The 14,681-nt window shown below is 40.9% G+C and overlaps 1 protein-coding gene across 4 annotated transcripts in view; it reads right to left on the bottom strand.

The window, feature by feature from the left end:
- Positions 1–1,404: 1,404 nt before the first annotated feature.
- TFCP2 (transcription factor CP2) overlaps positions 1,405–14,681 on the bottom strand; it is a 71,073-nt gene continuing 57,796 nt past the window's right edge. For 2 of the 4 annotated variants that reach the window (XM_008003255.3, XM_008003251.3), the window contains 7 exons: positions 12,513–12,561; positions 12,028–12,121; positions 10,310–10,400; positions 8,030–8,154; positions 6,830–6,972; positions 3,723–3,774; positions 1,405–2,919 (listed from right to left, as the gene is read on the bottom strand). In XM_008003255.3, the coding sequence (XP_008001446.2) occupies positions 2,885–2,919; positions 3,723–3,774; positions 6,830–6,972; positions 8,030–8,154; positions 10,310–10,400; positions 12,028–12,121; positions 12,513–12,561 (589 nt within the window). In that variant the 3' untranslated portion in view covers positions 1,405–2,884. Of the gene's footprint in view, positions 2,923–3,722; positions 3,775–6,829; positions 6,973–8,029; positions 8,155–10,309; positions 10,401–12,027; positions 12,122–12,512; positions 12,562–14,681 lie in introns of all 4 variants that reach the window. The other 2 variants (XM_037997106.2, XM_008003256.3) reach the window with 2 other exon arrangements.

Here is a 14,681-nt window from a genome sequence, read left to right on the forward strand (position 1 = left end):
TGAGATGGGGGTCTCACTTCATCACTTAGGCTATAGTGTAGTGGCATGATCACAGCTCACTGCAGCCTCCAACCCTGGGCTCAAGTAATCACTGCCATGCCTGGCTTTTTTAACTTTTTGTACAAATGCGGGGGGGCGGTGGTCTCACTTTGCTGCCCAGGCTGGTCTTGAACTCCTGACCTGGCCTAAAGTGATCCTCCCATTTTGGCCTCCCAAAGTGCTGGGCTTACAGGCATGAACAACTGTGCCTTATCTATATATATAATTTTATGCATCATTTGCAGTAAGAGTCACAAATGCACAGATTTGGAAGAAACCTTAAAAGTCACCTAGCCTTGGGCCAGGTGCGGTAGCCCAAGTCTGTAATCCCAGCACTTTGGGAGGCCGAGGTGGGTGGATCACAAGGTTAGGAGTTCAAGACCAGCCTGGCCAACATAGTAAAACCCCGTCTCTACCAAAAATAGAAAAATTAGCCTGGCATGATGGTCTGCACCTGTAGTCCCAGCTACTTAGGAGGCTGAGGCAGGAGAATCGCTTGAACCCGGGAGAAGGAGGTTGTAGTGAGCCGAGATCAGGCTGTTTAACTCCAGCCTGGGGAACAGAGTGAGACTCTGTCTCAAAACAAAAAAGTCACCTAGTCTTGGCCAGGCACGGCGGCTCACACCTGTACTCCTAGCACTTTGGAAGATGAGACAGGAGGATCACTTGAGCCCAGGAGTTCAAGACCAGCCTGGCAGGCAACATAGTGAGACCTCATTTATATATTTTATTTTATTTAAAAAAAATTTTGTTTTGAGACAGAGTCTTGCTCTGTCACCCAGGCTGGAGTGCAGCAGCCTGATCTCAGCTCATTGCAACCCCACCTCCCAGGTTTAAGCAATTCTCATGTCTTAGACTCCCAAGTAGCTGGGATTAAAGGTGTGTGCCACCATGCCTGGCTAATTTTGTATTTTTAGTAGAGATGGGGTTTCACCATGTTGGCCAGGCTGGTCTCGATCTTCTGGCCTCAAGTGATCTGCCTGCCTCAGCCTCCCAAAGTGTTGGGATTACAGACATGAGCCACCATGCCCAGCTTCATTTCTATATTAAAAAAAAAAAAAAAAAAAAAAGGCATCTAGTCCAACTTTCCTACCCAAACACCTAGACATACAAAACATAAATAAATAAATAAATAAAAACCAATAGCAGCCTGCTGAGGAAAGAACTGAAGTTGAGTACCAGTACTAGGAATATATAAGACAACCAGAAATGTCTCCTCCTCAAAATGGAGACATCTGGTAATCATTCACTAAAAAGCATTTTGGCGTAATATAACAAGTTGCTCAGGTAAGTTTTAAACAAGTCATTGACTTAATTTTCTGGTTTCAAAGTTTTCAATTTGTTTCAAACCAAGAGAAATTAGACCATGATGCAGACTGAGTTTAATGAACAAAAATCTCTGTATAAAAAACATTTAAACCTTATCAAATGCTTTGAACACACACACACACACACACACACACACACACACACACACACACACAAATCCAAATCCAATACACGATCTTAAAACATTATCTTTGTTTACCTCAACATAACCTGTAAAAGCATTTCCAGATAAAACTTTACAAGTGAAGAAAGAAAACCCATGATGTTACACTTACACACACACACAATCATTCTTAAGAACAAAAACGTGGTAAGAGTGTGAACAGGAAGGGAATGCATCTTTTTTTGTAAAGCTTATATTAAAAAACACAGCATGAGTAAAATAACTTCCTATACCAAGAGAAGATGCAGAGAGAGGAAACAGAAAGCAGGGATGAGACTAACTCATTAATAGTTTGAGAATGTCATTCAAGAACAGTAAATTTGGGGAGTTACAGATAATCCCCAGTTGTCACCACCTCAAATTCTTTGATTCCGATAACTAATGACAATTAAAAAGCATATATGTGTTCATTTTTTGTAGGTCTTGATTTGTTCATTATTATTTAGGTGTGCTTTGTCTCTTTCAGTGGTTAATTCCTCAGTTCATACTCAGTGTTATGTCCTAGTTACCAGAAGGGCCACAGTAATAAGTGAAGTGAACACAGGTTATAAAGGGTGGCATTGGTGGTATGAGGAGGTGAATAGGGAGGGCCAGATTGCCTGGTTTGGATTTCAGCATCACTGCCTGCCAGCTCCTGGCACCTAGCAAGCTACTTAGCCACTGTGTGTCTCCATTTCTTCATCTTCGGTTGGGGGTCACTATAGCACCTACTTCAGATAGTGTGATTAGGGGGTTAAACAAGATGGTCGGTCATTCAAAAAATTTATCACACTGCCTGGTCAATAGATGTTAGCTGAAAATATTAGTTGTGGTATTACAGGAAAACCAAAAGGAAAATTCTGTCTCTGTATTTCTCCTCACTGATAAAGTTTTCAGGGACAAACTAGAGCAAAAAGTAGAGATACCAGTACATTTGAGACCAGTACAAAGAGATTGAAGATCTAGTCTTATGAATATAGATACCCATTTTTATATAAGAAAAAAATTACATGGCTCCATATCACAAAATTTAAGATCTTCCTGTTAAACATCACACAATTCCCATCATCATTATGCTCTACATACACTCTAAATTATGTAGAATTTCTACTGATATTCCACAACAACAAGTCCAGAAATTTTAACTAAGAAACAGCTGCAGAACTGCATGTTGGACAGTAATCTGTGTGTGCCACAAGAGCCTGGGCCAACACAAAGGACCAGGATTCTGCCTCCATGGCCTGGACTCCTCCACACATAGTCAGATGAGTCAGGTTCTTGCAGACCTTCAAATCTCCATTCATATCCCCCTTTGAGAGGGCCATTTTCAGAGGTGAAGGAAGCAGCAGCCACTGGGCACGAAACACCGCACTCCTACTTCAGTATAATATGATAGCTATCATTGGTTTCTGCTGTTAAAAAGAGAGAGAGAATCATCTTTAGTCACCTCCAAAACACAGCAGGAGAAACAAAGTATGGTAAGATTCTTGTGAGAAGGGGAAAAAAGGGAGGTGGAGGTTGCAGTGAGCCGAGATCACGCCATTGCACTCTAGCTTGGGCAACAAGAGTGAAATTCCGTCTTAAAAAAAAAAAAAAAAAAAAAAGAGAAAGGGGAAAAAAAAGAGCAGGACAAACAGCAGCATACTTACTCATTAACACAGATTCCTTATAATAAATATGCATTACAAAAACAACATGCCTCAATTTCCTCATCTGCAATGGAAGATGGAAGAGAATGGCAAAAAGCCGGGCCAGGCACGGTGGCTCATGCCTGTAATCCCAGCACTTTGGGAGTCCGAGGTGGGTGGATCACTTGAGGTCAGGAGTTCGAGACCAGCCTGGCCAACATGGTGAAATCCTGTCTCTACTAAAAATACAAAAATTAGCCAGACAAGGTGGCATGTGCCTGTAATCCCAGTTACTTGGGAGGCTGAGGGAGGAGAATCACTTGAACTAAGGAGGTGAAGGTTGCAGTGAGCCGAGATCGTGCCACTGCACTCCAGCCTGGGCAACAGATCAAAACTCTGTCTCAAAAAAAAAAAAAAAAAAAAAAAAAAAGGCCGACTTACAAAAAGGAACAATCTCTAATACTGTCACTTTCTTTACCCAAATACGGTTACTTTCCCTATCTCTCCTCAAAGAAGTATGTACTTTGCCTAGTAGTAGTAAAGCTGTTAAACTACTTAGAGAAAGATGTTTGTCTTACTATTACCTTTCATTGTGTCCAGAATAAAACATGCTTCTTCCTGAAAGTTCTGTATCATCTGAAAAAAGCAAGAAAATTTGTGATTATTTAAATGAAAAATAACCCCTTTATATTCCTGTGTCCCTAAGGACTACATCCAGCGGGATTTAGATGGGAGGCTTTACAGGTCACAAATAATGTATTTCTTGAGTAGCTAGGATTGTAAAAGTTTTTTTCCTCCCCTCCCCTGTTTGGTTTTTAAATATTAAAAAACTAAGCAGATTAGAACAGCTGTCTTAAAGCCTGGTATGCATTTCCCTGGGTTAACCCCAAGACTCTCCAAGGAGCACACAGACACTAACATATGCATACAGGAGAACTGACTTCCATGTCTTCAACTCCCATATGTGCTCTTTCCTAAAACCTCTTTAATTTTCCTTCCTCACTGTCCCTTCTCAAACTCCCTTCTCCCATTTTACAAGATAAAGGCATGAGTTTCACCCTCCCAGGATCCTAATAAGGTGCTCTGGCCCATGATGTGAAAGCTTCAGGTGGCAAAGTGGAATAGCAAAGGTGAACTCTAATATTAAACTAGGCAACAGACCCTTTTATGAGCCACATGGTTTCTAACTCTTTCCTTTCACCAGAATTAAAAAGTAACCTAATCACAAATTGTCATGTGATAAAGGATTCCAAATGATTTTTTGATAATATCACTATGTAATTTCTGGTATATAATTCTGAAGTATAATCTAATGACATTATCATTACAAAATTCCATCCATTCCTATCAATTTATATGACTCAAGTCCCTCAGCATTTATATCTAGAGGTAAAAAACAGAATGGAATTGATGCTGAAATCCTATGTCATTCTAGCAATCAATAGGCAGTATTCACCTACAAAGGAAATAATTATGTGCAAAGGTACGACTAGGGGTTGAAACAATTTCATCCAACTCATTCATAGATATACCTGTAATAATATTTTTCTTAATTTTTTTTTTTTTTCTGAGACGGAGTTTCACTCTTGTTGCCCAGGCTGGAGTGCAATGGCTCCATCTCGGCTCACCACAACCTCCACCTCCTGGGTTCAAGGGATCCTCCTGCCTCAGCCTCCTGGGTAGCTGGGATTACAAGCACGTGCCACCACACCCAACTAATTTTGTATTTTCAGTAGAGACGGGGTTTCTCCATGTTGGCCAGTCTGGTTTCAAACTCTCGACCTCAGGTGATCCGCCTGCCTCAGCCTCCCAAAGTGCTGGGATTACAGGCATGAGCCACTGCACCTGGCCTTTTTTTTTTTTTGGATGGAGTCTCGCTCTGTCACCCAGGCTAGAGTGTGGTGGCACAATCTCGGCTGACTGCAACCTCTGCCTCTCGGGTTCAAGCAATTCTCTGCCTCAGCCTCCCAAGTAGCTGGGATTATAGGCACCTGCCATCATGCCCAGCTAATTTTTCTATTTTTAGTAGAGATGGGGTTTCACCATCTTGGCTAGGCTGGTCTTGAACTTCTGACCTTGTGATCCACCTGTTTCAGCCTCCCAAAGTGCTGGGATTACAGGCATAAGTCACTGCACCTGGCCGGCCCTCTTAATGTTTAATAATTACTTATTAAAACATGTAGCATATTTACATTATTTTAATCAACTGTATAATTATGATGATTCCATTCATAATTTTTAAATTTTTATTTAAAAACTTTGTTTCAAACAAATATAGTAGGATAATCAATAAAAGATGTTTGTGCATAAAAATATGTTACGGTAAGATGGCCAGGCGTGGTGGCTCACATCTGTAATCCCAGCACTTTGGCAGGCTGAGGCGGGTTGATCACTTGAGGCCAGGAGTTCAAGACCAGACTGGCCACATGGTGAAACCCAGCCTCTACTAAAAATACAAAAATTAGCCGGGCATGGTGGTGGGCACCTGTAATACCAGCTACTTGGGAGGCTGAGGCAGGATAATCGTTTGAACCTCGGAGGCAGAGGTTGCAGTGAGCTGAGATCACACCACGGCACAACAGCCTGGGTGACAAAGTGAGACTCTGTGTCAAAAAAAAAAAAAAGTTACAGTAAGATAAAATTCAATGGGGGAAGTAAATGAAAATAAGAGTTCCAGGGAACAGAGGAATAGTACAAGAATTCTAACTTAAAGGAAAGCACAGTCGTGTTTTGTTTTTTTTTAATGGATGGTGGTGGTATTAAATCATTTTTGCATTAAGATTACATGGGGGCTGGGCGCGGTGGCTCAAGCCTGTAATCCCAGCACTTTGGGAGGCCGAGGTGGGCGGATCACAAAGTCAGGAGATCGAGACCACGGTGAAACCCCGTCTCTACTAAAAACACAAAAAATTAGCCGGGCGCGGTAGTGGGCGCCTGTAGTCCCAGCTACTCAGGAGGCTGAGGCAGGAGAATGGCGTGAACCCAGGAGGCGAGGCTTGCAGTGAGCCGAGATCGCGCCACTGCACTCCAGCCTGGGGGACACAGCGAGACTCCGTCTCAAAAAAAAAAAAAAAAAAAAAAAAAAAAAAAAAAAAAAAGATTACATGGGATGCAATTAGAATAATGATGTAACCATTTCACTTAGAAATGTCATTATATATGCCCAGAAATGACATCTTTTACAACTATTTAAACTTTAACAAAAAATTTTAAGTCAGCCTAAAAATGTGCATGGGAATATGTGGTTTTAAAAATATTTCAGGGCAGGGTGTGGTGGCTCACATCTGTAATCCCATCACTTTGGGAGGGTGAGGCGGGCAGATCACTTGAGGTCAGGAGTTTGAGACCAGCCTGGCCAACACGGCAAAACCCCATCTCTACTAAAAATACATAAATTAGCCGGGCGTGGTGGCACGCGCCTATAATTCCCACTATTTGGGAGGCTGAGGGAGGAGAATCACTTGAACCCAGGAGGCGGAGGTTACAGTGAGCTGAGATTGGGCCATTGCACTCTGGCCTGGGCAACAGAGAGAGACTGTTTAAAAAAAAAAACTTAGGAGGAAAGTAAGCAAAAAAGTATGAAACCCTCTGATCTAGAAAACAGAACACTCTGCCCCAGGAGAAATGCCCCTGCTCCATGTGCTGACAAATTAACCATCATCTCGTAATTCAACTGTACTGAAAAATCTACCTCATCACTGATGAGCACATGAATTCCTGTTGGCCCCTGCTTGTAAATCTGGCTGATCTGGCAAGGGGAAATGCTGAAAAGCTGAGCAATTTTTTCTGTCAATTCAACAGCTGTCAGTTCTTCTAGATAGATAGCATGGTAAACTGCAAAAGGGAGAGAGCAACAGGAGTCAGTACAAAGTTTGTCTGCTCTTACACATAACTTGATCACTAGGAATGTCCACTTTTCTGAAGGACTCAGAAATCAGACTGCCTAAGTTCAAACCCTGGCTCAACCACTTGCAGCTGTGTGACCTAGGGCACGTTATTTAACATCCCTAGGCCTCATTTTTCTTGTGTAAATACTAGAGATAACAGTAAAATCCTCCACAAAGAGGAGATATTAGTTGTAAATATTAAAGCATATAAAAAGTGTTAAGAATAGCACCTGGCTGGGCATGGTGGTTCACACCTATAGTCCCAGCAATTTGGGAGGCTGAGGCAGGGAGATCACTTGAGTCCAGGAGTTCAAGACCAGCCTGGGCAACATAGGGAGATCCCATCTCTACAATAAATAAAACAATTAGGTAGACGTGGGGTGCACACCTATAGTTCTAGTTACTCGGGAGGCTGACGGGAGAGAATCACTTGAGCCCAGGTGGTCAAGGTTGCAATGAGTCATGATTGCACCACAGTACTTCAGCCTGGGTAACTGAGTGAGACTCTGTCTCAAAAAAAAAAAAAGAAAAAAAAAAGAAAAAGGCCGGGCGCGGTGGCTCAAGCCTGTAATCCCAGCACTTTGGGAGGCCGAGGCGGGCAGATCACGAGGTCAGGAGATCGAGACCATTCTGGCTAACCCAGTGAAACCCTGTCTCTACTAAAAATACAAAAAACTAGCCGGGCGAGGTGGCGGGTGCCTGTAGTCCCAGCTACTTGGGAGGCTGAGGCAGGAGAATGGCGTGAACCCAGGAGGCGGAGCTTGCAGTGAGCCGAGATCACACCACTCACTCCAGCCCGGGTGATAGAGCGAGACTCCGTCTCAAAAAAAAAAAAAAAAAAAAAATAGCACCTGCCATATAGTAGGAGCTTAATAAATGCTAGTGATTATTGTTACTTCTAGCAAATGCGAAATCTGCTGTTTGATAATTTCCCATCATACATGCCCATAAGTTACCTCTTCACCTTTCTTCATATCTGTCCTGGTGTGTCCAGAACAACCTACCGAAGAAAGTGCCATTTGAGTCTCCATCCTCGTGCTTCTGCTGCTGTTGCTGCTGCTGTTGTTGCTGCTCCCTCAACTGCAGTGACTCCTGACAAACATAAATGGTTAACCTTGGACGCACCATCCTAAGGGGAGGAAAAAGGCTAATTAGTCTTACATTCTTTATGGTAAGCACAACAAAAAGGGAGAAATTGTGTTTCTACATTAATCATATAGAGCAGATGAAAATTGGAAGCTCACTGGCCAAATGCAATTAATTTGCTATGTTTTATTAGTTCCCCAGTGGTAAGGGTTTTTTTTCCTTAAGTGGAATTAGTTCCAATATGAGACATCATATAAACCTCTGAACTTTTGGCTTTTCCTGAATATCTAGCAATCTTAGGCCTGCATTCTCACATGAAAACAATCAGCTGTTCTTACATAATGCATATATTCTTCACTATACCCCAGTCTTGACTGCCATTCATTTACATTACCTGTATGTCCTCTATAGTCATTTGAGTTTGCGGCCTTTGGTGTAAAAGTTAGACATAGTCAAAATATAAAAGCCTTATGTCTTTTTGGGTCAGGTTCAAGATATACTTCTTACTAAAAAATACCAACACAGTAAACTAGATCATCTTATTTCTCTCACTACCTTCTCCTAACTAGCCTAAATCCTTTTTCTGCTCTTCTTAGAGAAAAGTATTCAACTACCTCTTGATCTGATCCTCTGAATCCTTCCAATTTCTAAACATTCTTTAGATAATATGCTTTAAAAAATGAAAGATCAATTATTTTTCCCCAAGTCATTAATCCCTGATTTCCCTTCTTTCCTTAAAATTTTCCAAGCTTCAACATCCCTTATGATGTAGACAAAAACAAATATGACCAGGCACGGTGGCTCACACCTGTAATCCCAGCACTTTAGGAAGGCGAGTCAGAAGGATTGCTTGAGCTCAGGAGTTTGACACCAGCCAGGGGAACATGGCAAAACTCCGCCTCTACAAAAAGTACAAAATTAGGCGGGCATGGTGGTGCGCGCCTGTAGTCCCAGCTGCTCAGCGATCTAGACAGGAGGATGGCTTGAGCCCAGGAAATCGAGACTGCAGCAAGCCATGATTGCATTGCTGCACTCCAAGCTGGGTGACAGAGCAAGACCCTGTCTCAAGAAAGAAAACCCAAAACAAAAGCAAACCAAAAATGAATACTGCGCAATCTGTTTTACTATGTAGTCACTGATTTGGTTCTGTTGCCATTGACCTAAATGCTTTTTTCATCAGTGTTACTACTACCTATTTAAAACTGTAAATCCCAAAAGAGGACCAAAAATTACCATGTATTTTAACAACTGCAGGAAGACACTTAAGTAATTACTACCCACATTTGCCTGGCCCGGTGGCTCATGCCTGTAATCCCAGCACTTTGGGAGGCTGAGGCGGGCGGATCACAAGATCAGGAGAGCGAGACCATCCGGCTAACACGGTGAAACCCCGTCTCTACTAAAAAATACAAAAAATTAGCCGGGCGTGGTGGCGAGCGCCTATAGTCCCAGCTACTCGGGAGGCTGAGGCAGGAGAATGGTGTGAACCCAGGAGGTGGAGCTTGCAGTGAGCCGAGATCACACCACTGCACTCCAGCCTGGGTGAAAGAGCAAGATTCCGTTTCAAAAAAAAAAAAAAAAAAGTAATTCCCACCCACATTTAAGAATGACCACTTCTCCAGTTAAAACCAACTTGGGGCCTTTGCACCTGTTGTTCCATCTGCCTAGAACAGTCTCCCTTCCTGTGACTCCAGAGCTGCATCCTTCTCAGAACTCAGTTTAAATATCCCCTCCTTGAAGAGGTCCTTCCTGATCATATTCTGGGCACCCTATAGCCCACAACCTTGTTTTTTGCTTGTTTATTTGTTTTGTTTTCCTTCAAAGCTCTTATCACTATCCACAATACTTATTTATCTTACTCCCCATTAGAAAGTAAACTCCCTAACAATGGGCACCCTGTTTTGCTCACCAATATATTAATATTCCCAGAGCCTACAATAGTACCTGGCTCACGAAAAGCATGATGAATTTTCATTGGAAAATTCATTCACCTGGAAATGAAAAATGGAATATCATGGGGAATTCCTTAGACAAAGTGCAAGAAAATATTTTTTTAAATCTTTATTTGGTACATAGCTGACACTTAAAAGAAATGTTTCCAGAAGGTGTATTTAGCTGTATAGAGTACTGTGAAGAATTCCTGAATTCAAATCCATTTGGAATCCAACCTCATAGATATTTTAACACTAATTACATACCGGCCTTTTAATGCATTAAAAAGTCTGATTCCATCTGCAGGGCCACAGATTTGGATCACATCATCTCTAGTTAATTTCAATAAATCTGCCCCTGGAATAAATATAAGAAAATGGATGATAAAGGCAAAGATTCTCTGTGTTAATGACTATTAAAATGGGCTCTATTATAAGGACACCTCATTACCAGAATGTTACAATCCATAATTTTCTTCATGGCATATAAGGCCCTTCATGACCTGGCTCCCACGGCCTCTCCCATCTCAATTCCCGCCAATTAACCTCCCCATTTAACCCTATGCTTTCATCATACTGATGATGTCTAATGAGCAAGCTGTTTTTTCTGCCTGAAACAACCTTCCACTATCTAAGCTGGTCACAACATGCCTGTAGTCCCAGCTACTCAAGAAGCTGAGGTAGGAGGATTGTTAGAGGCCAATCGACTGTTAGGAGTTCAAGACTGGTGTGGACAACATAGCAAGACCCCACCTCTTAAAAAAAAAAAAAAAAAAAATCCTGGGCCAGGTGTGGTAGCTCACGCCTGTAATCCCAGCACTTTGGGATGTCGAGGCGGGTGGATCATTGAGGTCAGGAGTTCAAGACCAGCCTGGCCAACATGGTGAGACCCTGTCTCTACTAAAAATACAAAAATTAGCCGGATGTGGTGGTAGGTGCCTGTAATCCCAGCTACTCAGGGGCTGAGGCAGGAGAATCGCTTGAACCCAGGAGTTAAGAGGTTGCAGTAAGCTAAGATTGCGCCTCTGCACTCCAGCCTGGGTGACAGTGAGACTCCGTCTCAAAAAAAAAAAAAAAAAAAATCCTGGATTTACCTGATGTATCACACGTGTTCCCTAACACCAGATCTTCCCACAAAGGTTATTATCAGAACACTTATCTATAGCATCACAACTATTTATCGGTTTTTCAGAGTTTTATTTTGATTTGATTAGTTGTGTTTCGGTGCCTTTTTTTTTTTTTTTTGGACACCAGATGATTAATGGGCTATTTGATCAGGAAGTATGCCTCATTCATTTGTGTATTCCTACCACATCAAAAAGTGCTAAATAGGCCAGGCGCTGTGGCTCACACCTGTAATCCTAGCACTCTGGGAGGCCAAGAAGGGTGGATCACTTGAGGTCAGGAGTTCAAGACCAGCCTGGCCAACATGGTGAAACTCTGTCTCTACTAAAAATACATAAATTAGCTGGTATGATGGCAGGTGCCTATAATCCCAGCTAATCAGAAGGCTAAGGCAGGAGAATTGTTTGAACCCACGAGGCGGAGGCTGCAGTGAGCTGAGATCATGCAATTGCACTCCAGCCTGGGTGACAGAGTGAGACTCCATCTCAAAAAACAACAACAACAACAAAAAATGCTAAATAAAATTGGATTGTGTAAATGAAATAAATTATAGTGATATCAAGGGGAAAATTTCAGACTACCTGCAAATGAAATATACATTTTAAAAAGTATTGTATGAAATAAGCATTTTTAAATTAAATTGAATTTAAACTAAAAGGTGTTTGTTTTTAAGTATTTCACAGCACAGCTGCAACTGGTGAGAAAGTCTTAAGGGTTCTATGAAATTCATTTCATCAGAAAAATGCAGTAAGATCTCTCATACACGTATACACACACAACTCTCCCATGGATACCAGGAGGCCCTAGAATGCAAAGGAAAATCTCATGCTAGGGAAAACAAAAGAAAAAGAAAATTTAACCTGAGAAGTTTGTGAAAAGCCTTGTGAATGTAGAAAAACGATTTCGATGCAACCACTGCTGAGCTTCCTGAGGTGTGGTTGTTGGTAAGAGGTTCTGAAAGGGAGAGAGCATTTTTTAGGTAACCAAATAGATTTGTCTGTTAACCCATTAGGTAACAGATAGCCAAACACACCCACACAACCCCATACTCAGGCCTCGTTTATGAAAGTTGTTTTCTCTTTCTCCAACCATGCAAGATGCTCAAGAGTTCCATCCTTTTCTTCCCCACCAGACTGTAAGCTCCTCAAATGGAAGGGTCCTGCATTACTCGTTTCATATCTTTAGTCCCTAGCACAGTATCTGGTTCATAGTCAAAATTCAATAAATGTTTGTTTAATGAATGAATGAATAATACTCCCTAAAAGTTGGGCATTTCTACTGAATTGGACAGTCATCAAAGTATTACTAGACATTGCAAGTAACTGACATTCAACTTTAGACTTACATCTGTGACTGGAGGGGGTGGCTCTGGCTGGTGGTTTGGTGAACCATTTCTAAAGAAACATTTAAAATGAAAGTATGAGTCCATGACACATGCTGGGGCTCACTATTTCATTCCTCATCTTCACAATAAATCTTAAGCTAGAGATTTAAAAAAATCTGTGCTCTCTCATAAAACATTCTTATTCTTTGACCCAATACTTTAATTTTCTATTAGTTTAACCTAAATACTTTATGCGGAGGGGGAGAAATTATGTCATTAGCAACATTTTTTTATTATTGAGGAAACTGAAGAAAATATCAACATTTCAATAATGATAAATTATGGCATCAATAATGATGAGATAAATTATGGCATAAAAATATTTAACCATAAATTTACTAAGATGAAAAATTATGAAAGAATAATTATCAAGAAAAAAATTTAAAAATAAAATGAAAAATATCAGGATAAAAAATTTTATCAATACATTACTACTGTAGGAAATACACAAATATGCACACATACACACGAAAAATATTGGAAGAAAATTTATGCAATGCAATTTGATCACACACATTTAGAATAAAAAAATTTTTTTTTTTTTTTTTTTTTTTTCTCCCGAGACGGATGCGATCTCAGCTAACTGCAGGCTCCGCATCCTGGGTTCACGCCATTCTTCTGCCTCAGCCTCCTGAGTAGCTGGGACTACAGGCACCCGCCACCACGCCTGGCTAATTTTTTTGTATTTTCAGTAGAGACGGGGTTTCACCATGTTAGCCAGGATGGTCTCAATCTCCTGACCTCATGATCCACCTGCCTCCGCCTCTCAAAGTGCTGGGATTACTGTTGTGAGTCACTGTGCACGGCAAAAACAATTGTTTTTAAAGCAGCCTCAAAAATTGGTGCTGCCTAATTTATGATCTAAGGGTTATCGCCACACCCTCAGTTTTTCTTTTTCTTTCTTTTTAAGACAGAGTTTCACTCCTTTGCCCAAACTAGAGTGCAGTGGCATGATCTCAGCTCACTGCAACCTCTGCCTTCCAGTTTCAAGCAATTCTCCTGCCTCAGCCTCCCAAGTAGCTGGGATTACAGGTGCCTGCCACCACACGCCGCTAATTGGGGGTTCACCATGTTGGCCAGGCTGGTCTCAAACTCCTGACATCGTGATCCACCTGCCTCAGCCTCCCGAAGTGCTAGGATTGCAGGTGTGAGCCACCGCACTCAGCCTCAGTTTTTCTTTATACATTCTTTGTCTATGAATTGTCCCTCTTCCCTAATGCCTACTTTTATGGAAGAAAAGTTTCACCAGTATGAAGTACATGACAAAGAGAAGAGAAAAATTTTTAAACACAACTCTTAAACTCTGTATCCTATTTGGAATTACCTATAAGTAGAATGTATCATCTATGTGGATGTTAAGATTTTTTTTTCTTTTATAATAAGATCTTCTTCCTTTTTTAGCCTTAGCTGCAAAATTCAAATTTGGTATTTGAACTTAGTAATTAACTTATCTTAGGGCCCTAGTTATATGTATTCCTTCTACAACTAATACCTACTTTTATTCTTAATTGTTACATTTTGAATATTTAAGCTACCTTAATTAAATCCTTTAAAAAGTAGGTCAGACATAGAGCCTAAATAAATCCAAAAACACAAACATTGCAACCAAACAATATGCTCACACATTTGGTAGTCTAACTATTTCAAGTTTCAATATGGTTATGTGAAATACATGTTAAATGCTAGGACTATATAATACAGCTACTTTTTAAAATTGGAGTAGGTGTCTGTACCAACTTTCAATTATCTCTTATGGTAAAAGATAATAAGGCAAGATTAAATGTATCCCATAAATAATTCCAAAACTTCATTTTAGCCATCATCTTCAAACTTATTTCTTCATTATCAAAGATTTGTAATAATTAGGTGTTAGAAGTATTCCTAACAAGTAACAAAACAAATTTTAGTGTTTGTACAATTGTTTCCAGTTCCCAAATCTGGTGCAAGTATGATCAGGAAGTGAAATAACCACAAGATGTGCAGTAATAGGGAGAGGCAAAAAGCCCAGATCATCAGTCCCTGAACCACTAACAATTGACCATAAATGCTACTTTCTAGTGGGGGGAAAAAAGAAGAGGAGGAGGGAGAGGGGAGAACACAAGGAGAAAAAAGGGCTATATAAAACTCTTT

Source organism: Chlorocebus sabaeus, chromosome 11, assembly GCF_047675955.1.
Source record: "Chlorocebus sabaeus isolate Y175 chromosome 11, mChlSab1.0.hap1, whole genome shotgun sequence".
Lineage (NCBI taxonomy): Eukaryota > Metazoa > Chordata > Mammalia > Primates > Cercopithecidae > Chlorocebus > Chlorocebus sabaeus.